Below are 22,761 nucleotides of genomic sequence, written 5' to 3'. Positions count from 1 at the left end.
CCATTACCGCAGTGTTCCTACTGGACAGTGCTTTCAGACAAGTAATTCCAAGCCCCTCCCTTTTTCCTCCTGTGGCTTTGATGAAAACGTTCTTAGGAATAAGGACACAGACACCCTTTCGCCAAGCCAGGCAGAGTCTGACTTCATTCTTCAGTTCCATGGAATGGTCTCTATCCTGGTAGGCCAGATTGTCAGATCTTGTGTCTTCAGCTGATTAATACAGGGCTAAAGGACCCTGATTTGCTTGGGGTATCTGTTGCATTTTTTTTTTTTTGTCATTAAAGCCGAAGCTGCTCTTGTATTTTAAGCACTGCAAATCAATTATTTGGAGTAGAAAGGTTTCCGAAGCAAAAATTCCATTCACCTCTGCAGAGAAGTAAATAGTCCATTGTTTTATTGCACACACTGTATTCTGTCAGCTTTCCAAACTGTGTTTGCTTACACGTATCTGTTCTGTGGCCGTGTTGGCTACTATCAGCTTCCACGATTCATATGAACATTGTCAATAACTTTCTTGTACAATTTGAGCATGAATGTGAGAGCTCGCTTGCAGAAATTCAGACAGAAAAGGAGTTTTCATGCGCAGGCACATCACACTCATCATTGAAGCTCCCATGCACAGGGCACATCACCCTCAGCATTGGAACTCCCATGCGCAGGGCACATCACACTCAGCATTGGAATTACCATGCACAGGGCACATTACACTGAAAATGACTTTAAATTGTCACAATTATTGCACTGGTTTACATAGCATTTCTAGTATATTTTTTCCAAGATTAAGACCTGATTGTTGCACATGTTAGGTACAAAATGTCTCTGACTTGAATTTTCATCACTCTAATTATTAGAGGTTATCTTTAAAAAATATTTTTTGTTTTCTTATTGTTTCCTTCATTTGTTTTTATTTGGTGGTGGCTCATTGATTTGCTTTTATTTATTTCTAACTTAATGTCTTTTATTGTGTTTTCTCGCTGAGTTTTTTCAAAGAACTGCTTACTCATATGTAAAATATATTTTTGATTATGTATTGTAGTGCTGGCCTGCCTTTTGCTTTCTTTGAAGTTTACTTTGACTCATTTATATATTTTTATTGTATGTATGGTGTTTTTGGCTGAATGTGCATCTAAACCCTACATGAGCACAGTGCCCACAGAGGCCAGAAAAAGGCATCAGATCTCCTGGAACTGATATTAGAGACAGTTGTGAGCCATCATGTAGGTGCTGGAAACCGAACACGGGTGATCTGGAAGAGCAGCAAGTGTTCTCAACCTCTGAGCCATCTCTCCATTCTAAACTTACTTTTTTGACACTAAGTTGTGCTTCAGTGTTAGCTAGGAAATCTGCTGTATTCATTTCAAACTGTGAATAATTTTTCTTTTATGTGTTACTGGGAAAATTGTTTACTAACCTAAATTTATGGTGATCACTTTCTTCTATGATTTTTTGCAGAATTTATTTGTTTCTTTTACATACCTAAACATATAAGGTATCTGAGTTCCTTTGTGATATGGGTAAGCATGCTGTGGATGCACTACTCATGCAGGTAGCCCACTTATATGATCAGCTATCTGAATTTTATACTGCTCCTGTCCACCCACACTCCTAATGCTACTTAATATTCTATAGACCCCACGAAGCTTTATCTTCCAGCTATTTCCCTGTTGTTTACTGTCAGTATGTTTAACACACAACAGATTATTCTTTTCTTTATTAACAATGCTTGTATTTAGAAGGATGAATGCACTTGTGTTGACTGAGATTTCTCTCCCACCAGGTCCTGTAGTCGTTCGGTCCCAAAGAAAACACACAGAGGTTATGTTAATTATAAACTGATTGGCCTATTAGCTCAGGCTTCTTATTAACTCTTATAACTTATATTAGCCCATAATTCTTATCTGTGTTAGCCACATGACTTGGTACCTTTTTTGGCAAAGCAGTCACATCTGGCTGTCTTGCTTCCTCTGCGGCTAGGTCACGACTGCAGACTGAATCTTTCCTCTTCCCAGAATTCTCATTGCCCATCTCTACTTCCTGCCTGGTTGCTCTGCCTATTCTTCCTGCCTGGCTATTGGCCAATCAGCATTTATTTAAAACACAAGTGACAGGTTACAGTTTATTGTCCCACAGCATACCTAGGTCATCACTGTAGAGAACTTGAAAGATCGGTTTCCTTATTCAATAACTACTTTGACATTCCAGTTTTCTGTCTAGTTTGTCTTGTTTTATTTGAATTATATACATACATACTCACAGGGAAATTTTGTTAGTGGAGAGACAGAGCTGAGAAAATCACCAATTTATATTGTTACTTCCACTTGGGAAAGTGACATTATTGCTCATTTCTCCATTTATATAAATTATTTTTTAGATCCTTTATGACATTTTCCAAATTTTCCCAAAAAGGATCTTATTTTTTGTTGGGTAATTTTACAGTGGTTGGCAATTCTAACTACTATTTTAAATTATATTAACCATTTAAATATTTCCCTTAGTGTTTATTTATAGATATAGAAAAAGCAGACATCTTAAATATTTACTACTTGTCAGGATTAATGTAAGAGACTAAATTATTATAAAGATGTTACTAATATTTAAAAATAACAAATCGGTGTCTTATAGTGTTTTCTTGCCTTCGACCATCAGTAAACTACCTGAAGTTTTTTTAAGAGCAGGTTATACTTGATTTGTGTCTCACTGAAAAGGAAAACAGCTTGTTTCTCCATTATCTTATGGCAGAACAGTGACCATCAGTCCTTAGAAAGTATCACTAGCCCTGCAGGGTCACATTAGTCACTTGATGTTCTCCACCTCTGGATTTCGAGTCAGCGAATCATGCATCAGTCTAGAGAATTCTCTTTAAAAGGAAACCTGGAGGAGTGTGGTGAGGATCAGGCAGCTGGACCTAGAGCTGCAGAGATGGAGATAGGTCTAGTGATGCTCAATGTGAATGCCATATTAATAGCTCAGTGGCCTGCGAGAGAATGCCAGCGAGGCTTAAAAATAATCATAGTGAGCTGGGCAGTGGTGGCATATGCCTTTAATCCCAGCACTCGGGAGGTAGAGGCAGGTGGATCTCTGTGAGTTAGAGGCCACCCTGCTCTACAGAGTGAGCTCCAGGACAGCCAGTACTAGTGCACAAAAAAACCCTGTCTCAAAAAACAAACAAACAAACAAACAAACAAACAAGTATACATGTGACTGCTTCAGGGTGTGACTGACAGACTGACCCGAGGGTGATAGGAGGCCGGAAGGAGGACTTCTAAATGCCATCATGAGTCTTTTAGAGACTTGTTCTGAGAAGTAAGTGAATGTGAATTAACGCTCTCAAATGGTTACCTTATCTGGGTAGAAAACAGATATTGAGGAGCAAGCATGGAGGCAGAGAGCACAGAAGTGCCATAGCTGACTGGTGACCCCAGTGAGGGAGAAGGAAGGAACTTACACTTTCTACTTTTGTATAAGGGGGCATGAAAGGCAAGAGATCACAGAGGTTTCTGGTGCTCCAGACAGCAGTAGGAAGCTCACAGAAGTCATTAGAGGACGTGGCAACCTTGAGTGTAAGGAATTTTTTTAGCAAGATAGTATACATGAAGAAACTAAACTGTTCTCTGAGTGTGGAGCAAAGAACACCATAGAAGTATTGATTTTGTATCTGGAAGCTGGTGTTTTTAATAAGCTGTTAAAGAATTATGGTGGTTTGGAGGGGTAGTGGTGAGGAGATATCTCTGTTGATGTCTCTGTGCAAGCATGAGGACCAGACTTTAGATTCTCACGTCCTAGGTAAAATCCAGATAGTGCTGAGGAGGAGACTAGACCATGGGACCTCATTGGTGATCAGTAAACTAATTCCCAAGAGAGATCCTGATTCAAAAAATAATATGGAGAAAGATTGAGGAAGGCATTCAGTTTTGAACTCTGGTCTGTACGTGAACACACACACACACACACACACACACACACACACACACACACACACGGGCTGCAATATACTTTCTAGTGGGGGTCATTTATCTTGAAAGGATCTAAAGTTAAACTACCTCTGTCTCTGTTATTGAAATCTGTACGGCAACACAGGGCTGGTATGGTTAATCTTTCTCTTTATTCCTGCCTCCATCTTGTCTCCAAAATAGTCATTTCAACTCTTACTATGTTTGTTTTTCCTGGAAATGCAGATGGATGCTCTTCCACAAAGGTAAACTTTCCCTCCCCCACCAAGATGCCTGTTGTGAGCAGCTGCAGCGGCAGTACCATGTCAGGGACAACAAAAGGGCACTGCAGAGCCTCTGCACTGCAGGTTTCTCTGCAAAGGGATTCCTATGCACTAGGTTCACTTCTTCTCAAAATACCAGGAACAGATTTGCTCTGGTTACGACTTCCAACAATCATTTATATAAAGATACAATTTTTCCTTTTCAGTTTAAAGATGGTACTTTGGTTCTCCCTGCCTAGGGGAGGACTGCATCACATTATAAAGATCAGGTTTTCACAAGAGAAAATTACATCCCAGGTCCTAAATTTGGACTGAGTGATCTACAGTGCTGTTGGTCTTACAGGAAAATAAGGTGGCATATCAGAATATACATGTATATGTACATATCTATGTATACATATCAGAATATACATAGGTATGTATATATAATTTATTTGACTACCAACTATTAATTAAATACATCTGGTTTTGTGGTATTTGTTTTAGAAACAGTCTTGCTGTATAGCCAAGCCTTGACTAAAATCCTTAATCTTCCTGTCTCAGTGTCATTGCTGAGTTTACAGGTTTGGGTCCATAGCACCTTGCTTTATTAACTATATTTAAATTAGTGACTCACAGCGATGAAAGAGATAAGGTCATAATTTGATTATTAAAGATTTGGTAACAATTTTGTACAGTGTTTCTGATTGTCTATTTTTAAAAGTTTCTTATTTTCTGTTCTTAAAATTCTTAAATCTAGGGCTTTTCTTACAAAAGTTTAGCTTTTACTTTAAGACAAATAAGAAGTCACTGGGAGAATTTCCTTTGATATCCCTACTGAACACCACAGTTCAGTTTCTAAAATAGCGAGACTGGGCTATTTTGAGTCAGATTCATAAAAGTAGGTCCAATGTAGGAGTAGAAAAGACCTTGCAACACCTTCACTAATATCTCTGATACCTTTTCTGTTCTGACTGAGCACTACGGTTACAGAAGAAACATCCCCTTTCAACCCTTTAAATTTTCTGAACCTCGGCTAGTTCAACTATTAAATTCAATTTGAAAAGAAATGTCACGGGGTAGTTCCTCAATAATATAAATAAAATGCATATGTAAGAACTATTGACATTTCAAAAGTTCAGTCAGAGAGATGCCTTGAAGGATATACAACGTCCCTGAAAAGGTTAAATTAAAAACACTCCTCAGTAGTTTGTGCTGCACCAATGCCCAGTGGCCAAGTACCTTACTTAGTTCTGGTGACTGAGAGGTCTGAGATAGGGTGGCAATAGGGGGAGTTGGGTGAGAGGCTCCTTCCGGGAGACTACCAAGGTCTTAGCATATATCCTGTGCAGAAAGAGAACACTAGACATTGTGAGGGCACTAATCACATTTCTAAGGACTCTACCGTCCCAACTTCATGACTTTTCAAAGGCCCTGCCTCTAAGGACCGTCCCATGAAGATGCGTTTATCAGCATTTGAATTTAGAGAGAATCTATACACAGAAGCACACACAGAAAGTGAACTTATATAGTTTTCTATTAGTTCAGTTGTTGTAAAATAGTGCAAGAATCTGACTAAATAACAAAGTAATTATGTAGTAAGCAACTGCAGGGGTCTCTAAAGAATAGAGACTTTACGGATTAGTGTTTATCTTAGGTTACAAATGGGAGGTAGCTTTATGTGTACAAACATGAATACATGCCCTTCTCCTTTGAGAAATGTCACTCAGCGATGGCACAGAAATTTTTGTATGACCAGCTGGCCTGTAAAAACTTTCCAGGCAAGTTTGGGAATTCAGTGAATCAGGGTTCAGGGTGCTACTGATCAGAACTAGAGCTGAAGTCAATGGCAGTCACCCCTGATAAAATAAGCAGGTTTTTTTTTTTTTCCAAAACAAAATGCAACCTTGATTTTATTTCATGACAGGCACTTATAATTACAGAGGAACATGTTAGAGTGAAATCAAAGACCCAGGAGACTTAATACTCTGCTACCTACTCCTTGCCTAATAGCATCATGGGAAGCAAATTAAGTTGGAAACTGATTACCACTGATTGCAAAGCTCTTTATATATAATTTAAAAGATCCATAAAGAACAACCGGTGGTCTGGTTGCCAATATAAATTATCCTGCAACAGGAAATTTGAATGCTTTGATCCCTAAGCTGTAGATACACAATACTAAAATATTTTAGGAATCATTTGTTTTAATTTTAAAAAAGTGGTTTCTAATTAATCAGTGAAAAGGAACTCTTCATATGCAGCCATGTGGCTCTTGATTAGAACTCATCCTTTGCCAGTTCCTTCATTGGGTAATGCAGGCCGAGAAAGGACTACACCCTCCTCAGAACGTTTGCAGAAAGACCAAATGACGGAAAGACAAAAGTGAAGAAAAGCATCTTGGAAAAACGTCAGGTTGCTTGTCTTCATCCTAAAACCTGAGGTTGTGCTCCATGACCCCATACTCCATCGTGGCATTTCACAGTAAGGAATCTTATATTTAAGCAATTAAGAATTTCGGTACCTTCTGCTTCCATGGTGTCATCCAAGTTCACTGGTGCATATCTGAAAAGAAACTAAGAAAAAGTTGTCTTTAAAGACAGCATCACAGTCCCTTGCTTAACTGTGCACCTAAGGGTCTTTATGTATGTCAAAAGCCACACAATATAAGACCGAACTTACTGTTTCAAGGTCAACAGTCACTTTGTGATGACTGACATTACACAGTCTTTCCTTTCGAGAATACTTTGCCCAGGTTCTTTATTTTTCCCAAGTCACCACCATGCTCCTCTGAATAACTTATTTTCTGTGTCTCTAGAAAGACTGATATCTACAAATTCACCTGTTCAAGACACATTGTATACACCAAGGACAAAGCCACCCTCATGATCTTTTCTCCACTATTGTTCATTTCCTGCTCGTTTTTCCTAGAAAGAAGGGCTACTAATTGTTGTAGAGTATTAGTTAAAGATATATTACATTTGTTTATGCTGTGGATCATTTGTTTAATGATGTAAAAATGTGTCACATTATGTTATATTTATTTAACTCTGTGAAGCTGTATTACTGTGCCTGTCTAAAACACCTGATTGGTCAAATAAAGAACTGAACAGCCAATAGCAAGGAAAGGATAGGCAGGGTTGGCTGCAGACAGAATAAATAAGAGGAAAGGAGAAAATGAAGGAGTAAAAGAAAGAACCAGTCACCCAGTCACATAGCCAGACATGGAATAAGAAGGAAAGAAAAGATATAAAAAAATAGAGAAAGGTAAGAGTTCAGAGGCTAAAGATAGGTGGGCTAATTTAAGAAAAGTTGACTAGGAACAAGCCAAGCTAAGGGTGGACATTTATAAGAATTAATTCTCTGTGTGTGATTTTTGGGGGCTGGGTGGAGGACCCCTAAAAGAGCAAAGAGTAAAAAGAAACCAACTCCAACTAATACTAAACATTCTAAAATATAACTAGACAATGTGGACACAGAAAATGAAGAAACTTTCCAGCAGTCAGAAATGTAAAAATTGTGGTCAAGAGTCCTAGGGCACAGATTTATAACATATCAAACTACCAAATCATTTTATACCTCTGGTTTGATCTTAAAAAACACACACACACATACACACACACACACACACAAAAAAAAAAAACCAAACAAACAATAAATCAAAGACTGCTGATTGGAATGTGTAGCCAATTGTGTCATATCTAGCATAGAATCTGACAAATAGAAAGCACTTGATGCACTTGATAAACGTAACTTCTCCATTTTGTATAGCAAAGGATGTAATTACCTCTAGGAGACTCAGTCTCATCTTATTTACTTCTAACAAATTTTTTTGTTTTGTTTTGTTTTCATGTACTAATTATAAACTGAGCTAATTACGATATAGCCTTGGGAAGTTTTCAGAGTAGGTCATTAAATCAAAATTGTTCTGTAGATTTTTCTAGATAGAGAGCTGATAATGAATCCCCTAGAAACTTTTATATGATGTAACTTTCTTATTTGAAGACAAGGAAAAGGATGAGAATACGACAGCTTTTCATCTGCAAAAGAATATAGGCGCTTCAAGTAATTGGTAGGCAGGACTCTATAATGTGCTAGGCCAGGACTTGACTGGCCCTGTTGGCAAAAGAGTAAAGGGCATCTCACAGGTAAAATCATTGCTCAAAGATTCGGTGAGCAGTGCATGAGGGCATGTGTGTGTGCCTGTGAGTTTAATCATGGGCCACGGAGAACATCTGTGATAAAAGAGCACATGACATAGGTTGGAAAGATTAGTGAAGGCCTGCAGTGAGACTAAGGTAAAGATAATTTTTACTGTAGTTCACACATACACATACACATGCACGCATGCACACACACACATACACACATGCACACACAGAGGAGGGGAGGGAGAGAAAGAGAGAAACACTTGAGACCTGTTGCCGTAAACTAAATGGAGAAAATGATCTTTGGTACTGATGTTATAAAACCATGTGTGTGTGTGTGTGTTTATATTGCATTATATAATGCATTGTTGTACCTCCATATCAATCACTTCCTCCTTGGATCAAGCTAAGTTTTAACAGACAAAAATTGGAAGAAAGAATACATCTTCTTGAACATGTCCATATTTAGTTTTCCTATTTCCCCCTAAATTATGCAATATAACTATTTATGTATTCATATATGTAGTTCATATGCAGGTCCTAATCTGTTTATAGAAGGGACTTGAGGATACCCATATTGTGATGTTAACAAAGAGTTCCAGAACCAGTGTTATAATGACAGTGAAGAAAAACTATAAATCTAGATGTCTATGTCAACATACAAGTGTGGACCATGTAGAATGTTTGGCCAATACTGCTCCCAAATTACCTGTTTGTTCTTACTTCTGTAGCCTGTATTCAGACTGGCCTTCTATCTGAGGAAAATACTTTTTATCGATGTTCTCTTGACCAGGGCCTTCAACCAATAGAAAGCACTAAATCTGAATGCTTGGTCTCTCCAATTCATTTTCTGTGATTGTGGTTCATCTCCTCTAGCAGCTAGTAAAGAGACACCTTTTTGACAGATCTACTTGCTTCACACCAAGTACTCTCTTATATTCTCTCTCTCTCTCTCTTTCTCTCTCTCTCTGATTTCTTCATCAACCTTTTATATTAGATGAAAGCAACCTAATTCTCTGCTAATTCTTCACTCTCTATTGGGTTTCTCACCATTATTCACCTGTGCCATAGACTTTATTGCATTGTCTTGATTCAACAGTGTTTCTATATTCAAGTACAGATGCAGGTTGATTAGCATGTTTAATTTTAATTGATTATATATTTTGAGAGGTTGGACTATTTAAAATATTAAGTTCAAAGATTTATTGAATATCGTGTCTGTTTTTCTTTTAGCAATTTCAAACTCTTAAATTATGGCATGAAGTGACAATGAGTATATCATTAAATTGCAGTTTCACTTAGGTCATCCCTTTCTAAAAGTAGTTAATAGAATACGAAACTAAAGAAGATATTTAATACTTAGGGATGGTCAAGAGCTTTAAGAAATGGTGAAACACAGCCCCAGGTGTTGGTTTAAGTTGGACATTAATGTGACTTTGTACACATGATTTCCTTGTATCCTGGGGCATTGAAGTGAGTTTCTCTCTACCCTAGCGATGAAATGGTTGTAGAGGTGCCTCCTTTTCATCATCAGCCGCCTTGAGAGTTCCTTCATCTCATTTGAGTAAAGCACTTAGCACCTAGATGCTTGATGTTGGCCTGCAGGGAAATTGGTCCTTACTTTAGCTGTTTTGCTAGAAGATGAAGTACTTTCCGAAAGCACTTTCCGGCCAATGGATTCTAAGACAAACACAAAAGGGTGTATCAGGTGTTACCCTTCATGCTTAATATTAATATAAAGTAATCACAGGCCATTTTAGTGATTTCAAGTCATAACTCAACCTCAGCGCTTTTGTTTTAGCTTGCCAGCAGTCCAGTTAAGTACTGCAGTGGTGTGAAGAAGAAATGTCTTCCACAGGCTTGAGCAGGTGAATGCTTTGTTTCTAGTTGATGGCAGTGTTTGTTGAGGTCTCGGAGTGTGACTTTGTTGGAGGAAGAACATCACTAGTGGTTGACTTTGTGCTTGTTCAAGATGTGAGTCCTCAGCTACCTGTTCCCGCTGCCATACTCCTGCTCTGAACCATGAACTCTTACCCTCTGGAACTGTTAGCTAAATCTAACTCTGGTCATGGTGTATATCCCAGTAATAGTAAGGCAACTAATACAAATATACTTCTGAAATCCACTTAGATGGCCCTACTCACTGTGTGGATTGTGCTATTTCTCTCTCTCTCTCTCTCTGTATATATATATATATATATATATATATATATATATATATATATATGATAGATAGATAGATAGATAGATAGATAGATAGATAGATAGATAGATAGATAGAGATATGTGTATGTGTGTCTGTGTTTTGTGGGTGTGTCTGTATGTATGTCTGTGTTTCTGTGTGTGTGTGTCTGTGTGTGCATGTATATGTATGTGTGTGTATCTGTGACTGTGTTTCTGTGTGTGTGTTTGTGTATGTCTGTATGTATATGTGTAAGTGTGAGTGTGAATGTGTATGTGTTTGTGTGTGATTTGGCCATGTTGTAAAGACATTCAGATTTAGTAGAACAGTATTTTTCATTGTCTTGTCTATTCCAAGTCGGTAGCTTTGATATCATCACCCCCTTTTACCTTTGACTTTGATGTGAAGGTGGAGGAAGAGATGGAATTGGGCTGCGGCTGGTTAGATCACACTGGCCTCTCTACAAAGGAATGTTCCTTGGAATGATTTGGAAAAGTCTGGCACTGGATGTGGCATATGAATTTAGGAATGTCTTTGATTTTTAAGAGAAATCATGAAATCTCAGACAGAACCCTAAATTTGGAAAGAACACATGGGTTGTGGACCCTGTTCTACTACTTGTGCCCCTTTCTGTATTATCTAGGTCCACATTTTCAAATCTTTCTCCTCTATACAAGGTGGTAGTTAGAGAGGTGCTATTGATGATTTCTTCTCCAGAACATACATGCATTGGGTACAAAATCACATATGCGTATGATTTAATTAGGAGAGTTTGTTTTTTGTTTTGTCTGTGTGTACATACAAGTGTGTCTGTGCACCGTATAATATTGGGTATTACATTTATAGACGTCTAATGAAAATAGTCCTGTTTGATATAATCAACACATTAAAGAACCTAAATTATATTCCAAAACTAAACTGTCTTCCACATCCTGTGTGGTGTCATCAATAAACATATTTTTTTATTATTATTTTTATTCTTTTTTAATTAAAATTTCCACCTGCTCCCTGTTTCCCATTTCCCTCCCCTCCTCCCAAATATTGCCCCCTCCCCCCAGCCCCCTCCCCCATCCCCACTTCTCTTCTCCTCCCCCCACACCATTCCCCCTCCCTCTCGATACTGAAGAGCAGTCCAAAATCTCTGCCCTGCCGGAAGACGAAGGTCTTCTATCTATGTCCAGGAAGGTGAGCGTCTAAACAGGCTAAGCACCCACAAAGCCAGTTCATGTATTAGGATCGAAACCTAGTGCCATTGTCCTTGGCTTCTCATCAGCCTTCATTGTCCGCCATGCTCAGAGAGTCCAGTTTCAACCCATGCTTATTCAGTCCCAGACCAGCTGGCCTTGGTGGGCTCACAATAAATCAGTTCCACTGTCACAGTGGGTGGGTGCATCCCTCGTGGTCCTGGTTTCCTTGCTCATGTTCTCCCTCCTTCTGCTCCTCATTTGGGCCTTAAGAGCTCAGACCGTTGCTCCAAATTGAGACTCTGTCTCTACCTCGATCCATCGCCAGATGAAGGTTCTAAGGTGATATGCAAGATATTCATCAGTATAGGATAGGGTCATTTCAGGTTCCCTCTCCTTAGTTGCCCAAGGTTCCAGCTGGAGACATCTCCCTGGACACCTGCTAACCCCTCTAGAGTCAAGTTTCTTGCCAACCCTAGGATGGCTCTCTTAGTTAGGATATATACTTCGCTGCTCCCGTATCCTCCCTTCCTATATCCCAACCATCCCAATCCCCCGAGCTCCTCCCATCCTCCCCTTCTCATGTTTCTCATCCCATTTCCCCTTTGCCCCTTGCCACCTCACCCGCAAGTTCCCAGTTTTTGCCCTGCAATCTTGTCTACTTCCCCTTTCCAGGCAGATGACTATATGATTTTCTTTGGGTTCACTTTCTTATTTAGCTTCTCTAGGATCACAAATTATATGCTCAATGTCCTTTATTTATGGCTAGAAACCGATTATGAGTGAGTACATCCCATGTTCCTCTTTTTGGGTCTGGGATACCTCACTCAGGATAGTGTTTTCTATTTCCATCCATTTGCATGCAAAATTCGAGAAGTCATTGTTTTTTACCGCTGAGTAGTACTCTAATATGTATATATTCCACACTTTCTTCATCCATTCCTCCATTGAAGGGCATCTAGGTTGTTTCCAGGTTCTGGCTATTACAAACAATGCTGCTATGAACATAGTTGAACAGATACTTTTGTCATTTGATGGGGCATCTCTTGGGTATATTCCCAATAGTGGTATTACTGGATCTTAGGGTAGGTTGATCCCAAATTTCCTGAGAAATCGCCACACTGATTTCCAAAGTGGTTGCACAAGTTTGCATTCCCACCAGCAATGAATGAGTGTGCCCCTTTCTCCACAACCTCTCCAGCAAAGGCTATCATTGCTGTTTTTAATTTTAGCCATTCTGACAGGTGTAAGATGGTATCTCAAAGTTGTTTTAATTTGCATTTCCCTTATCGCTAAGGAGGTTGAGCATGACCTTAAGTGTCTTTTGGCCATTTGAATTTCTTCTGTTGAGAATTCTCTGTTCAGATCAGTGCCCCATTTTTTATTGGGTTCATTAACATTTTAAAGTCTAGTTTCTTGAGTTCTTTATATATTTTGGAGATCAGACCTTTGTCTGTTGCATTTGACAAAATAAACATATTTTTAAACTGGAAATACACAAATATTGCCTGTCGGTGAAGTTCTTGCCCCACTAACCTCACACCTTGACTTCAGATTTCCAGGACATACAAAAAAAACCAACACAGCAGTATGCCAAGTTTTAATCTCAGCATTCCTAGTGGGAGATGGAGAATCCTGTGAAGCTCAGGGTCGACCAACTTAAAGCAGACAGCGCATGGATGTTTTTCTGAAGCAGAGCAGCCAACCATGGGCTACTCTCCAACTCCCTAGGTCTACCTCCTCCCTGTAACCTCTCCCCAGGCACAGAAAGATTATCACATAATTTTCATTTGAGAGTTTCCTCTTTGCTTGTTTCATATCTCCAAGTAACACATGTCATCTATGTCTTGGTTTGTCTAGTCTAGATAGAATACTGACTTTCTCGGTAAATTAGTTATTCCACCCCCTATCTGTTCCCTCTTTTCTCTACTTAGGTAATTATTCTTAGTTTCCGAGTTTGTCTTAACAACATTTCAGTGTGCAAAATAACATGAACAAGAAATGGAGCTTCATACGAAACCAACATTGGTCTAGTCATACAGCTATCTGGGTTCTTCCTAACAGGTTTTCAAACTCTTAATGATTACGTTTAATTGAGCATCCATTTAAACTTAAGAGCCTGTGCCATACTTTTTTTTTTTAAATTCCAGGATTTGCTTTAAACTCAGTTTAATTTTGCCTACATGAGGGGCTCTAATATGAAATCATTCTCCATTCAGGCCAAAGCTTCCTTCTTGTTGACGAATGTCATACGTAATGAAAGATTGCATCCCTTTTTCCTCAGCAGTGAATCATTTATCACCCAAGGGAGATCTAGTCCTGTCGATTCTGATCAAAGCTGCCCACTTCCTCTAGCCTTCAGATATGCTGGTCCTTGCCAGCTCATTGGACAATATCCTGGGAGAAATGGGAAATTGTGCTGTAGAACTGGGGCTCTGTAACTGTAGAGGCTCCTAAGATGGTGTTAGAAAACAATTTATATTTCCTGTAGAACTTTCTATGATCTGGACATGTAAACTGGAAAAGTCTTTATTTTTTTTTCCTGCTTTAATTAAATCAGAAGGCTCTGTGGTTTTTCACAGCATGCTCTGTGATGTTCTCAAACGGATTTGTTGACACTGTGTGGCTACTTGGCCCCCTTTCTCTGGGAGACACTAATTATTATCACTTCTTTTAAAACAGGCTCTGGGTGGTTTATCAGTTCCTTTGTTAATGAACTGTCCTTCTCCTTTTTTATGCAAATCATAAGGACACCCTTAAAATAAGAATTATCTCTCAGATTTATTCATTTATTTTTTCCTGATTCTGCCTTATCAAGCTCTATAATGTCTTGCTTCAGGGAATCACCCAGGCAGCACAGATAGAAAACAAGATGACTTCCTTGATCTCTCTCACCATCTGAGGCCTCAACACTGTACTCCAGAAAGGACACCATAGCTCCTCATATGGGTCTCTTCTTCTGTCTGATCATTGATTGTTGGCAATCATTGCCCTGTGAGATAGGCTTGTACACACCGCTTTTCAAATTTAAGAGCACATGGGTATTAAAAATGGCCAAAGTAAAGTGAGCTGAAGAATGAAGCAGGAAGACATCCATTCTTGTAACCTTCCATCCCAGGGCGACTGCTGCCTGGGATCTCTTCCAGTTTATTTTGATGCTATTCAAAGTATGTTGGTGATCCAGTCAAGATGGACACCTGCACTCCAGCAATTACAAAGAACATTACTTCAGTTGAATATCACCTCTTGATAAAGAAGCCTGTCAGTGCTCAGGCTGTTGAAGAGGCAGCACTGGATTTGTAGCTGGACTGTGTGAGTTCATTGCATGCATTAAGTAGTTTATAAAAGGATGCATAACAAGCCAACATTGCAAATGTGTGAAAACATATCAGAATTGAAATAATAGTTACGGTAACAATGATATACCTTAGCTTAAATCTAGGTGATTCTGTTAATTTTCTCTGGGTGATTTTTCTCCCGTGTAAGTTTTCCTGAGTAAGCAAATAAACCTCAATAAGCAAAGTTAGGCTGGGACTTCATGGAAACGATGAATAAAATTTTATTTTATACCCCACATATTGCATTGTAATACACTCAAAAGTAATCTTGTTTATCTAAAATAAAAATTAAACTAGTATTTTTTTATTTTAAATGGATACCCTGTATCTAGGGGAATTCAAATTGTGACCTTGACTGATCTCTGGATATCAGTTCGGCACCTTGTTATCTATATTGGTCAGAATTGCGCCTCTCCCCTAAACCTCATTTGCTCCTAATAATAGAACCTGAAAGTAGAGAGCCATTAGGAGACCACCAAGGTCAAAGACCATCATAAGAGTAATCTTATTCATGTAGGAATATAGCTTTAGGAGTAAGATCCAGATTACAAGGGGGAGTATCTACAATTCACAGAGAGACCCCACCAAATTCCACCAGGCTGGTAGGCTGATCTTAGGTACATTTTTTTTTGTTATCATTTCAAATGTGATAAAAAAAAAAATCAAAGCTAAAGTGGAAAGGGTGGGTTGGTTAGCCTATCTTTGTACTAAATCATACATTATCCTAAATTGTCTGATGCCCTCATTCTACATTACATGTTTTAGTTTTGTGACTGAGGTATTAAGGGAAAAGTGGAAGTTAAGAACAAGTAGTGTCTTCGAGACCAGCCTGGTCTACAAGAGCTAGTTCCAGGACAGGCTCCAAAACCACAGAGAAACCCTGTCTCGAAAAACCAAAAAAAAAAAAAAAAAAAAAAAAAAAAAAAGAACAAGTAGTGTCAGACAGCAATATCAAAGATTAAATGTAGCTGGGCAGTGGTGGCGCACGCCTTTAATCTCAGCACTCAGGAGGCAGAGCAGGTGCATCTCTGTGAGTTCGAGGCCAGTCTGGTCTACAAGAGCTAGTTCCAGGACAGGCTCCAAAGCTACAGAGAAACACTGTCTCGACAAACAACAACAACAACAAAAGTCTAAATGTTCATCAAGACTAATGTGACCATACCTCAGCAATGACTCTCTCAGAAAGACTGCCATATTCACAGGGAGAATGACAGCATCTGGGTAAGTGACCACTAGGTTGCTGGCAGTGACAGCAAATGTTGTACCTGGCCCAGTAGCTGCTATACACGCTGTCTGGTGGAGAAGATCTCAGGGTTTCATAATCACTCGTCTTCTATCATGTTTCTTCAGTTTGCCTTTCTGATGTCGCTATTTCCTTTGTCTCTTGGTGACTGGATGTATTCTATTTCCTGCATCCAAGTAGAAGACAAAAACTTGCACGTGAAATCCTTGCTGTGTTATGTTAAGGAATTAGTTTTCATATCCTAATTTTGCAAAAAAGAATAAATTATAAAACAAGTCCTAGGTTTTTGTTATTGTTATTGTTGCTTTTTTTAGATTTTGGATACAATTTTATTAGAAATATCAATGATCTTAGAAGAGACTTTTTCATCAGCCATGGCCTTGATAACATGTTGGGAAGCCTGTAAATTGATAAGGTATTGCAGGAACTTGGTGGTAAATCTCGACATTATAGAAGGTAGCTGCTATACTGAAATTTACACAAATTCAGCCCTAAATTCTTCATTTTATAGTCAAAAGTGTTGTAGAAAGTCTGTACCCATAGCTAATCAGTAGATAACATTAATGCCAAGTAGTTAACTTACAGATCATGCTGTCTTAATTAGTGTTCATTTTAAAATAAGACCACTTAATTAAATTCTCAGTTCAGCTAAAGAAAGCTTACACTTTAATCAATGTCACAATACTCTCCATGGTCAAACCTACATTCTAGTTTCTGCTGAAGACTGGCTGGGGACATGAATTTGTTCTAAATCCATTAATGATTTTTAGTCAATGACTCTAGGCTGGATATCCATAGGGAAAAAAATTTATGGTCCACCCATCCCATTTATCATTTAGAACAAGCAGCTTTTGGAATTGTGACTTCTCCATATCTTCCTCATTTATGCTGGGCCATTCACCTCACATTACTTGAATCAATCTTTTGTTTGTGTTTGGTAGGTTAATTGGTTTTAACTTTAGATTTTGTTTTTAATCCAGTTAGTCGGCCATTAAGAAGTGTCATCAACATTGGATGCCCAGTCCTAAGTTCCTGGAAGACCACCTTTCTGCTTTGTTTCTGAATTCAACTTTTTAAGTTCCATGAATGAGCCATTTGTATAGGATTCAGCTGTTTGCTCTTAGCTGATTCCACCCAATACAATGTACTTCAGTGATGTACACAGTTACACAATATTTATCTGTAATGTCCCAAAGGATAAAGCAAATTCTTTCACTATGGTTTAAAATATTTGTACTAGCTGGTTTTATATCAATTTGATACAAGCCAGAATCATCAGAACAGAAGAAGCCTCATTTGAGAAAATGTGTTCGTAAGATTCATCTGTAAGGTATGGCAGGCTTTCTTGGACCACAAGCCCCAAATCGTGACACAGAGATTTATTATTAGTTACCAATTCTTGTACTTAGCTTAGGCTTGTTTTAATTAGTTTTTTTTCCCAATCCATTTCTATTAATCTATGTGTTGCCCCGAGGCTTGCTATTTCATCTAAGATTGACGGCCATCCTGCTTTCCTGCTTCCTCCTTGTCTGGCTAGCTGGCTTCCAGCTGGAGAGCTGGCTTTCCTGTTCTCTCTGCCCACCAGTACTGCTGCAGGAGGCAGAGGCAGACAGACCTCTGTGAGATCAAGGCTAACCTGGTCTACAAAGCGAGTTCCAGGACAGCCAAGAATGTTACACAGAGAAACCATGTGTTTTGAAATAAACACACACACATACATGAAGACTAAGTTAAACATCAGGATAGAAACCGATGTTTTTACTAATTGTGATGTGAATGAGGAAGATGGGTTGTGAAGCCCATGTGCTGTGAATGTGTGATCATCTGTGAATGTAATCAAGTCATATCTGAGCAAGAAGACAGAGAACATTGAGAGAGCAGGTCAAGTGAGCAGTAACACCTTCCACTAAGAAATGAGAAAATTAAGGAGGAAGAAAAAGTCAAAATCTATTTCACCTGTTATTTTATGTTAAATTAAACTATTCTATCAAGATGTTGAAAGTAAAAATCTGGAAACATTAGATACCTTTTAATGACACCTGTAGATTCTTCAGCTTTATCCACAATAATTTACAAAAATCATTGACTCAAACAAGTAAACTGTTGCACGAGAACTATAAGAAAGAGGTAAAATGATGTTAGTACTTGGGCTGTTGGCTGCAAGCCAATCAAAGATGACAGCTCCTGATGAACATAAACGCATGGCCAAACTGCTTTTCTATTAAATAAATTTGTTCTATGATAAGTTTGTATATATATATACTGCATTCTGGTTATTTCTACCCACTACTCTTTATCTCCCTCCCACACCTGTTATCCACCCTCCAACCTCCAAAACATTCATGTGTCTCTTTGCTTTATGACCTGTGGATTATTATCAGGACCAGTTCTGTGACCATGGATTTGAATCTAATCATTAGAGCCAAATGGGCTCACCTTTGGTTATAGAATTGAAGGTGGTTACTGCTACTCCTCATGAGTGTATTGATAGCCAATAGTTCATCAGGGAGGGAGCGGCCTGGAGATTCCTTCCCTGATCCATTATTGGCTGTTGCCAGAGCCAGTCTTGTTCTGGCCCAATGCAGGGAGTAGCATCTGCTCTGAGATCACTTTGAATTGTCTGTGTCATGCTCTGATGTCAATACTCAACTGCACTTCTCCCTATCTTCGTGTTCTCATTCTTTCTGCTCCTGTTTCTCAATTGTTCCTCGAGACTTAGACGGCATGTTATCCATATCCCATTTAGGACTGAACACTGTACCATCATGTATTCCTTGGCCCCTTCAATGAATAGGAATCTCTACACTCATTGCAATTCACTGTCCTGCCTAAATGGTCAAGAGACAGTGAAAGAGTGCCAACTGGACTATTTGAAAGTCTTTTTTTTTCAGGTCCTTCCACATGCAGTCTTGATATACTGATCATTTCTGTTTCACTATGCCACACAAAGCAAGTACTGAACTCTAGCCAAAGATAATGGCTGGTATCCATGACTCTTCCTTTGGCTACTGATTATCTCCCCCCGCCCCTAGAACCAGCCACTGGGCTTTTCCTCAGGGGTAAAGAAAAGGAGAGAAAAATGATCCATAAGGATGCCAGTTATTTCAGATAAAATGGACATGTGCGAAGGAGAATAAGGCAAATCTGAGAAGACCTGAGGAAGAACAGTCATGTACATTTGAAGTTAAACAGTCTTGCCCTCTGGGAACATGAGTGTAACATGGTAGCTAGGCTCACTATCGGCTAGACCTGGCAGCCAGGACTGCGTATTCCCCATCCCTCTCCTCACTCCGTGTCCACCATTGTCAGTGGTACAATCATAGTTCCTGCCCTACTTGGCTTCAAATGTCACCTCTGTGTTCCTCCTGCTTCTGACTTTCTGTACTGGGAAATAAAGCACAATGCGACTTAAGAAGTTAGTTTTCTAAAGACACAACCCCTTCGGCTCGAAGTAAACATGGAATTTGAGGCTAATTTTGCCTACAGGAAAATGTCTCAGCTCTTGCAAACCAACTTGGTTTTGTGGTTATTTCATAGTTGGTAATAATTCTTTCATTTTCTTCATGAAACCTTTCGTCAACCCTTGTTGTTTCCTGCCTGAGTTTGCAGAATCAAAACTTGTTTGTGAAACGACAGAACAATATTGTGTTTTTTTAATATTGTGGCTATGATGCAGGTTTCTAAAAGACAAAGAAATGCAGAGAATAGGTGAACAGAGTGACTTTCAGATAAAAGCAGAGAACAAAGTAAAGAGATTCCTAAGCCAGCTAAGACAAGATTTGTACTTTTTTTTTTTTAAAGAAAGCCATATTTACCATTAAACATTATGCATGCCCTCTTCGATGCCCTTCATTACACCACACATAAGATGAAATCAATATTCTGGGTATAAATCTCCCTCTTATACTTTATACTGTGTTTTCCAAAAAAAAAAAAAAAAGAAACAGTAACTCTTGCCATCTTCCAAACTAACTGAAACAGAAGCAAACCACACAGTATTGTCAGTTATCACCTCAAGAGAAGGTCCATTGGACACACTCGTGTGATAGAAATGCATTTGAAGACATGCTCCCCCCCCACACACACACGCTTCAATACGGTCACAGAACCAACTCATCAGCAGTCTGTGGTAATAGTCCATCTTCATGTTTGGATGAGTCTGAACTTAGCAAGGTAAAGTATGTGTGATTTTTAAATGAGAAACTTAAGTGTTGTTTTTCAAACCCTCGAACCAATTAGCAGTAGCTTGCTCATCTCTCCCAACAGAGCAGCGCTTGCTGCGTGGCTGCATAAGTGGCTGTTTTGAGGCCTGTGCTGGGCTCCCTACCCTGAGAAAGGCTGCTACACCACCACCTAGCTCTATTATCGCAGCCCACAGGTGTGAAGGCACCTGGAAAAGACTTTACAATTTTCCTAACCGCCCACCCCTAGGCCTAACACTCTAAGGTGGGCTCGGAATGATGGTCAATCCATATACGGTTGGAAAAATTTCACACTTCTCTCTTTATTTTGTTTTCCACACACAAATGGAATAATATGTTTTAAGTAACAATGAACCTGTAAAAAGCAAAGCTCACAAACAAACAAGCAAACAAACAAAACATAAACAGTATTTCCGTTTAAAAGCTGCCTCCCCTCCTCCCAGGATGCTATTTTCACATGAAATAAACATACAAGCAGTTAAAGAGTACTTAAGACCTGCATGGACTGGAAATGACACCTCTACAAACTCTATGTGCCTGATCACACGTGCAGGGCATGATTCACAGTCACGGAGAAATGAGGACCGAAGCTCCGCTCCGTGGCATGGAGAGTCCTAGATGAGGTTGAAGAGCAGCATCAGGGCAGCTTTCAGGAAACAAATATGTTTCAGCCTTAAGTATCCTTTGGCCGAATGTTTACCATTAGAAAATTTATTTCGCCTATTTTATTTCAAGCACAATAGATATTTTGTTTTTAAAGAGGTGAAGACAAGGATTTGCACAAATAAATTCGTATGCCTCTGCGATTTCTGGGCTATCTGTACACACATAGTAGGAATCTTTGTTTTTAGACTATGAGGGGACAATCTCCAAATATATCTGGAGGTACCGTGTTTTAAAAAGGTGTTGAAGAGAGCCTGGCATTCCAATTTAGCTCAAATGAAAGGTAGAAAATGGCCTGTGGGCCTTCAGTGTTGCGACCCCTGTTACAGTAAGCCTCACCTAAGTCTTCCTCACACTCAGGAAGCAAAGCCTACTCCATGTGAAGAATTCACAGCCCTTCTTGCCAGGACCTGTGGGACTGTCTCTTTGAATACATGTGTCAATTTTGTAGATTTATAACAAGCAGATGGTTGTTTTTCAAACCTGAGTTTCATGTCAGCAGCCCGATTTTTTCCCTCTGTAAGTAGGACCCCAGGGGACAATGGTGACTTCTCTGCTTTGTTCAAGCATGACGGATTAAGCCTCACCAAGACCAGCAAATGCTACCTTCCCACTTAAAGAGACTCTACCCAGACCGTTTGTGGGGCCTTAGTTACATTTGTAGTTTGAACCGGCTGTAGATGTGTTGCAGTTGTCCGAGCTGGTCAAGCAGCCATAATTGACTGAGCCAAGCATGCAAGTAGGACTCAGGGATTGGGTGTGCTTCGTCACTAAAGCTTCCAGAGTGTGCCTAGTTCAGCAATGTACTCACTAAAGACAGTTGCCTTTGTATATGTTTTCTAAATATAAAGAGCAAACAGGAAGACTTAGGTACCCCTCAGACCCTGCCAGGTGCTATGTTGATATTTCTGACAAGGAGGTGACTGATAGAAAGGGGACCAGATTCAAAAAAGTGAAATCAGCAAAGAAGAACACCAAGAAAGTACAAGGAAACAATACAGAAAACCTAAATCTGTAACTGATGTATAATGCTATAAAATGTGTGCTGTAAGAAACACGAGGCTTGCAAAATGTGTCTGAATGCATTTAGATCCCAGGGTACTGGATAACACAGAGTGCACCTGGTGCCAGCCGTATAGGATAACCACCATCCACACTGCTGAGAGAGGCATCTGAGATGTTGGTACATTTGTTCCTTGAGTGTTGCATTTACAGCTATAATTGTAGATCTGTGTTTCTCTGGGTGTTTTTGTGTATTTGTTTGTATTGAGCAAAATTGGAATCTAGAATCTGCCCACGGATGTTGGGAACTGGCTGAGTCAAATTCGGAAGGCTAAGTAGACTGTTCTCCCCTCACTGTCAGTGTTAAGTCTGCTTGATGACGTCTCAAGTCTTTCTCAACCACATGCATACATTTGTCATTTATCCCCTTTTCTCAGGTGCAAGGAAGGCTACCAAGGAGTCCGTTGTGATCAATTTCTGCCGAAAACAGACTCCATCTTGTCGGATCCAAGTAGGTCAAACCTTTTTCTTCTCTGTAATGGGATGTTGTAGGTGGTCTTCTTGCCTGAGTGAAGGTCTCAACCCCGCTGAAGGTTATGTTTCACTT

At 39.3% G+C, this 22,761-nt stretch overlaps 1 protein-coding gene across 10 annotated transcripts in view; it reads left to right on the top strand.

The window, feature by feature from the left end:
- Positions 1-22,761, top strand: part of Nrg3 (neuregulin 3) — a 979,031-nt gene that overhangs the window by 734,846 nt on the left and 221,424 nt on the right. For all 10 annotated transcript variants that reach the window (XM_057769744.1, XM_057769743.1, XM_057769748.1 and 7 more), the window contains exon 3: positions 22,592-22,665. In XM_057769744.1, the coding sequence (XP_057625727.1) occupies positions 22,592-22,665 (74 nt within the window). The remainder of the gene's footprint in view (positions 1-22,591; positions 22,666-22,761) is intronic.

The sequence above is a fragment of the Chionomys nivalis genome, chromosome 5 (genome assembly GCF_950005125.1).
Source record: "Chionomys nivalis chromosome 5, mChiNiv1.1, whole genome shotgun sequence".
NCBI classification, from domain to species: Eukaryota; Metazoa; Chordata; class Mammalia; order Rodentia; family Cricetidae; genus Chionomys; species Chionomys nivalis.
This window is presented reverse-complemented; position numbering and strand designations above follow the sequence as displayed.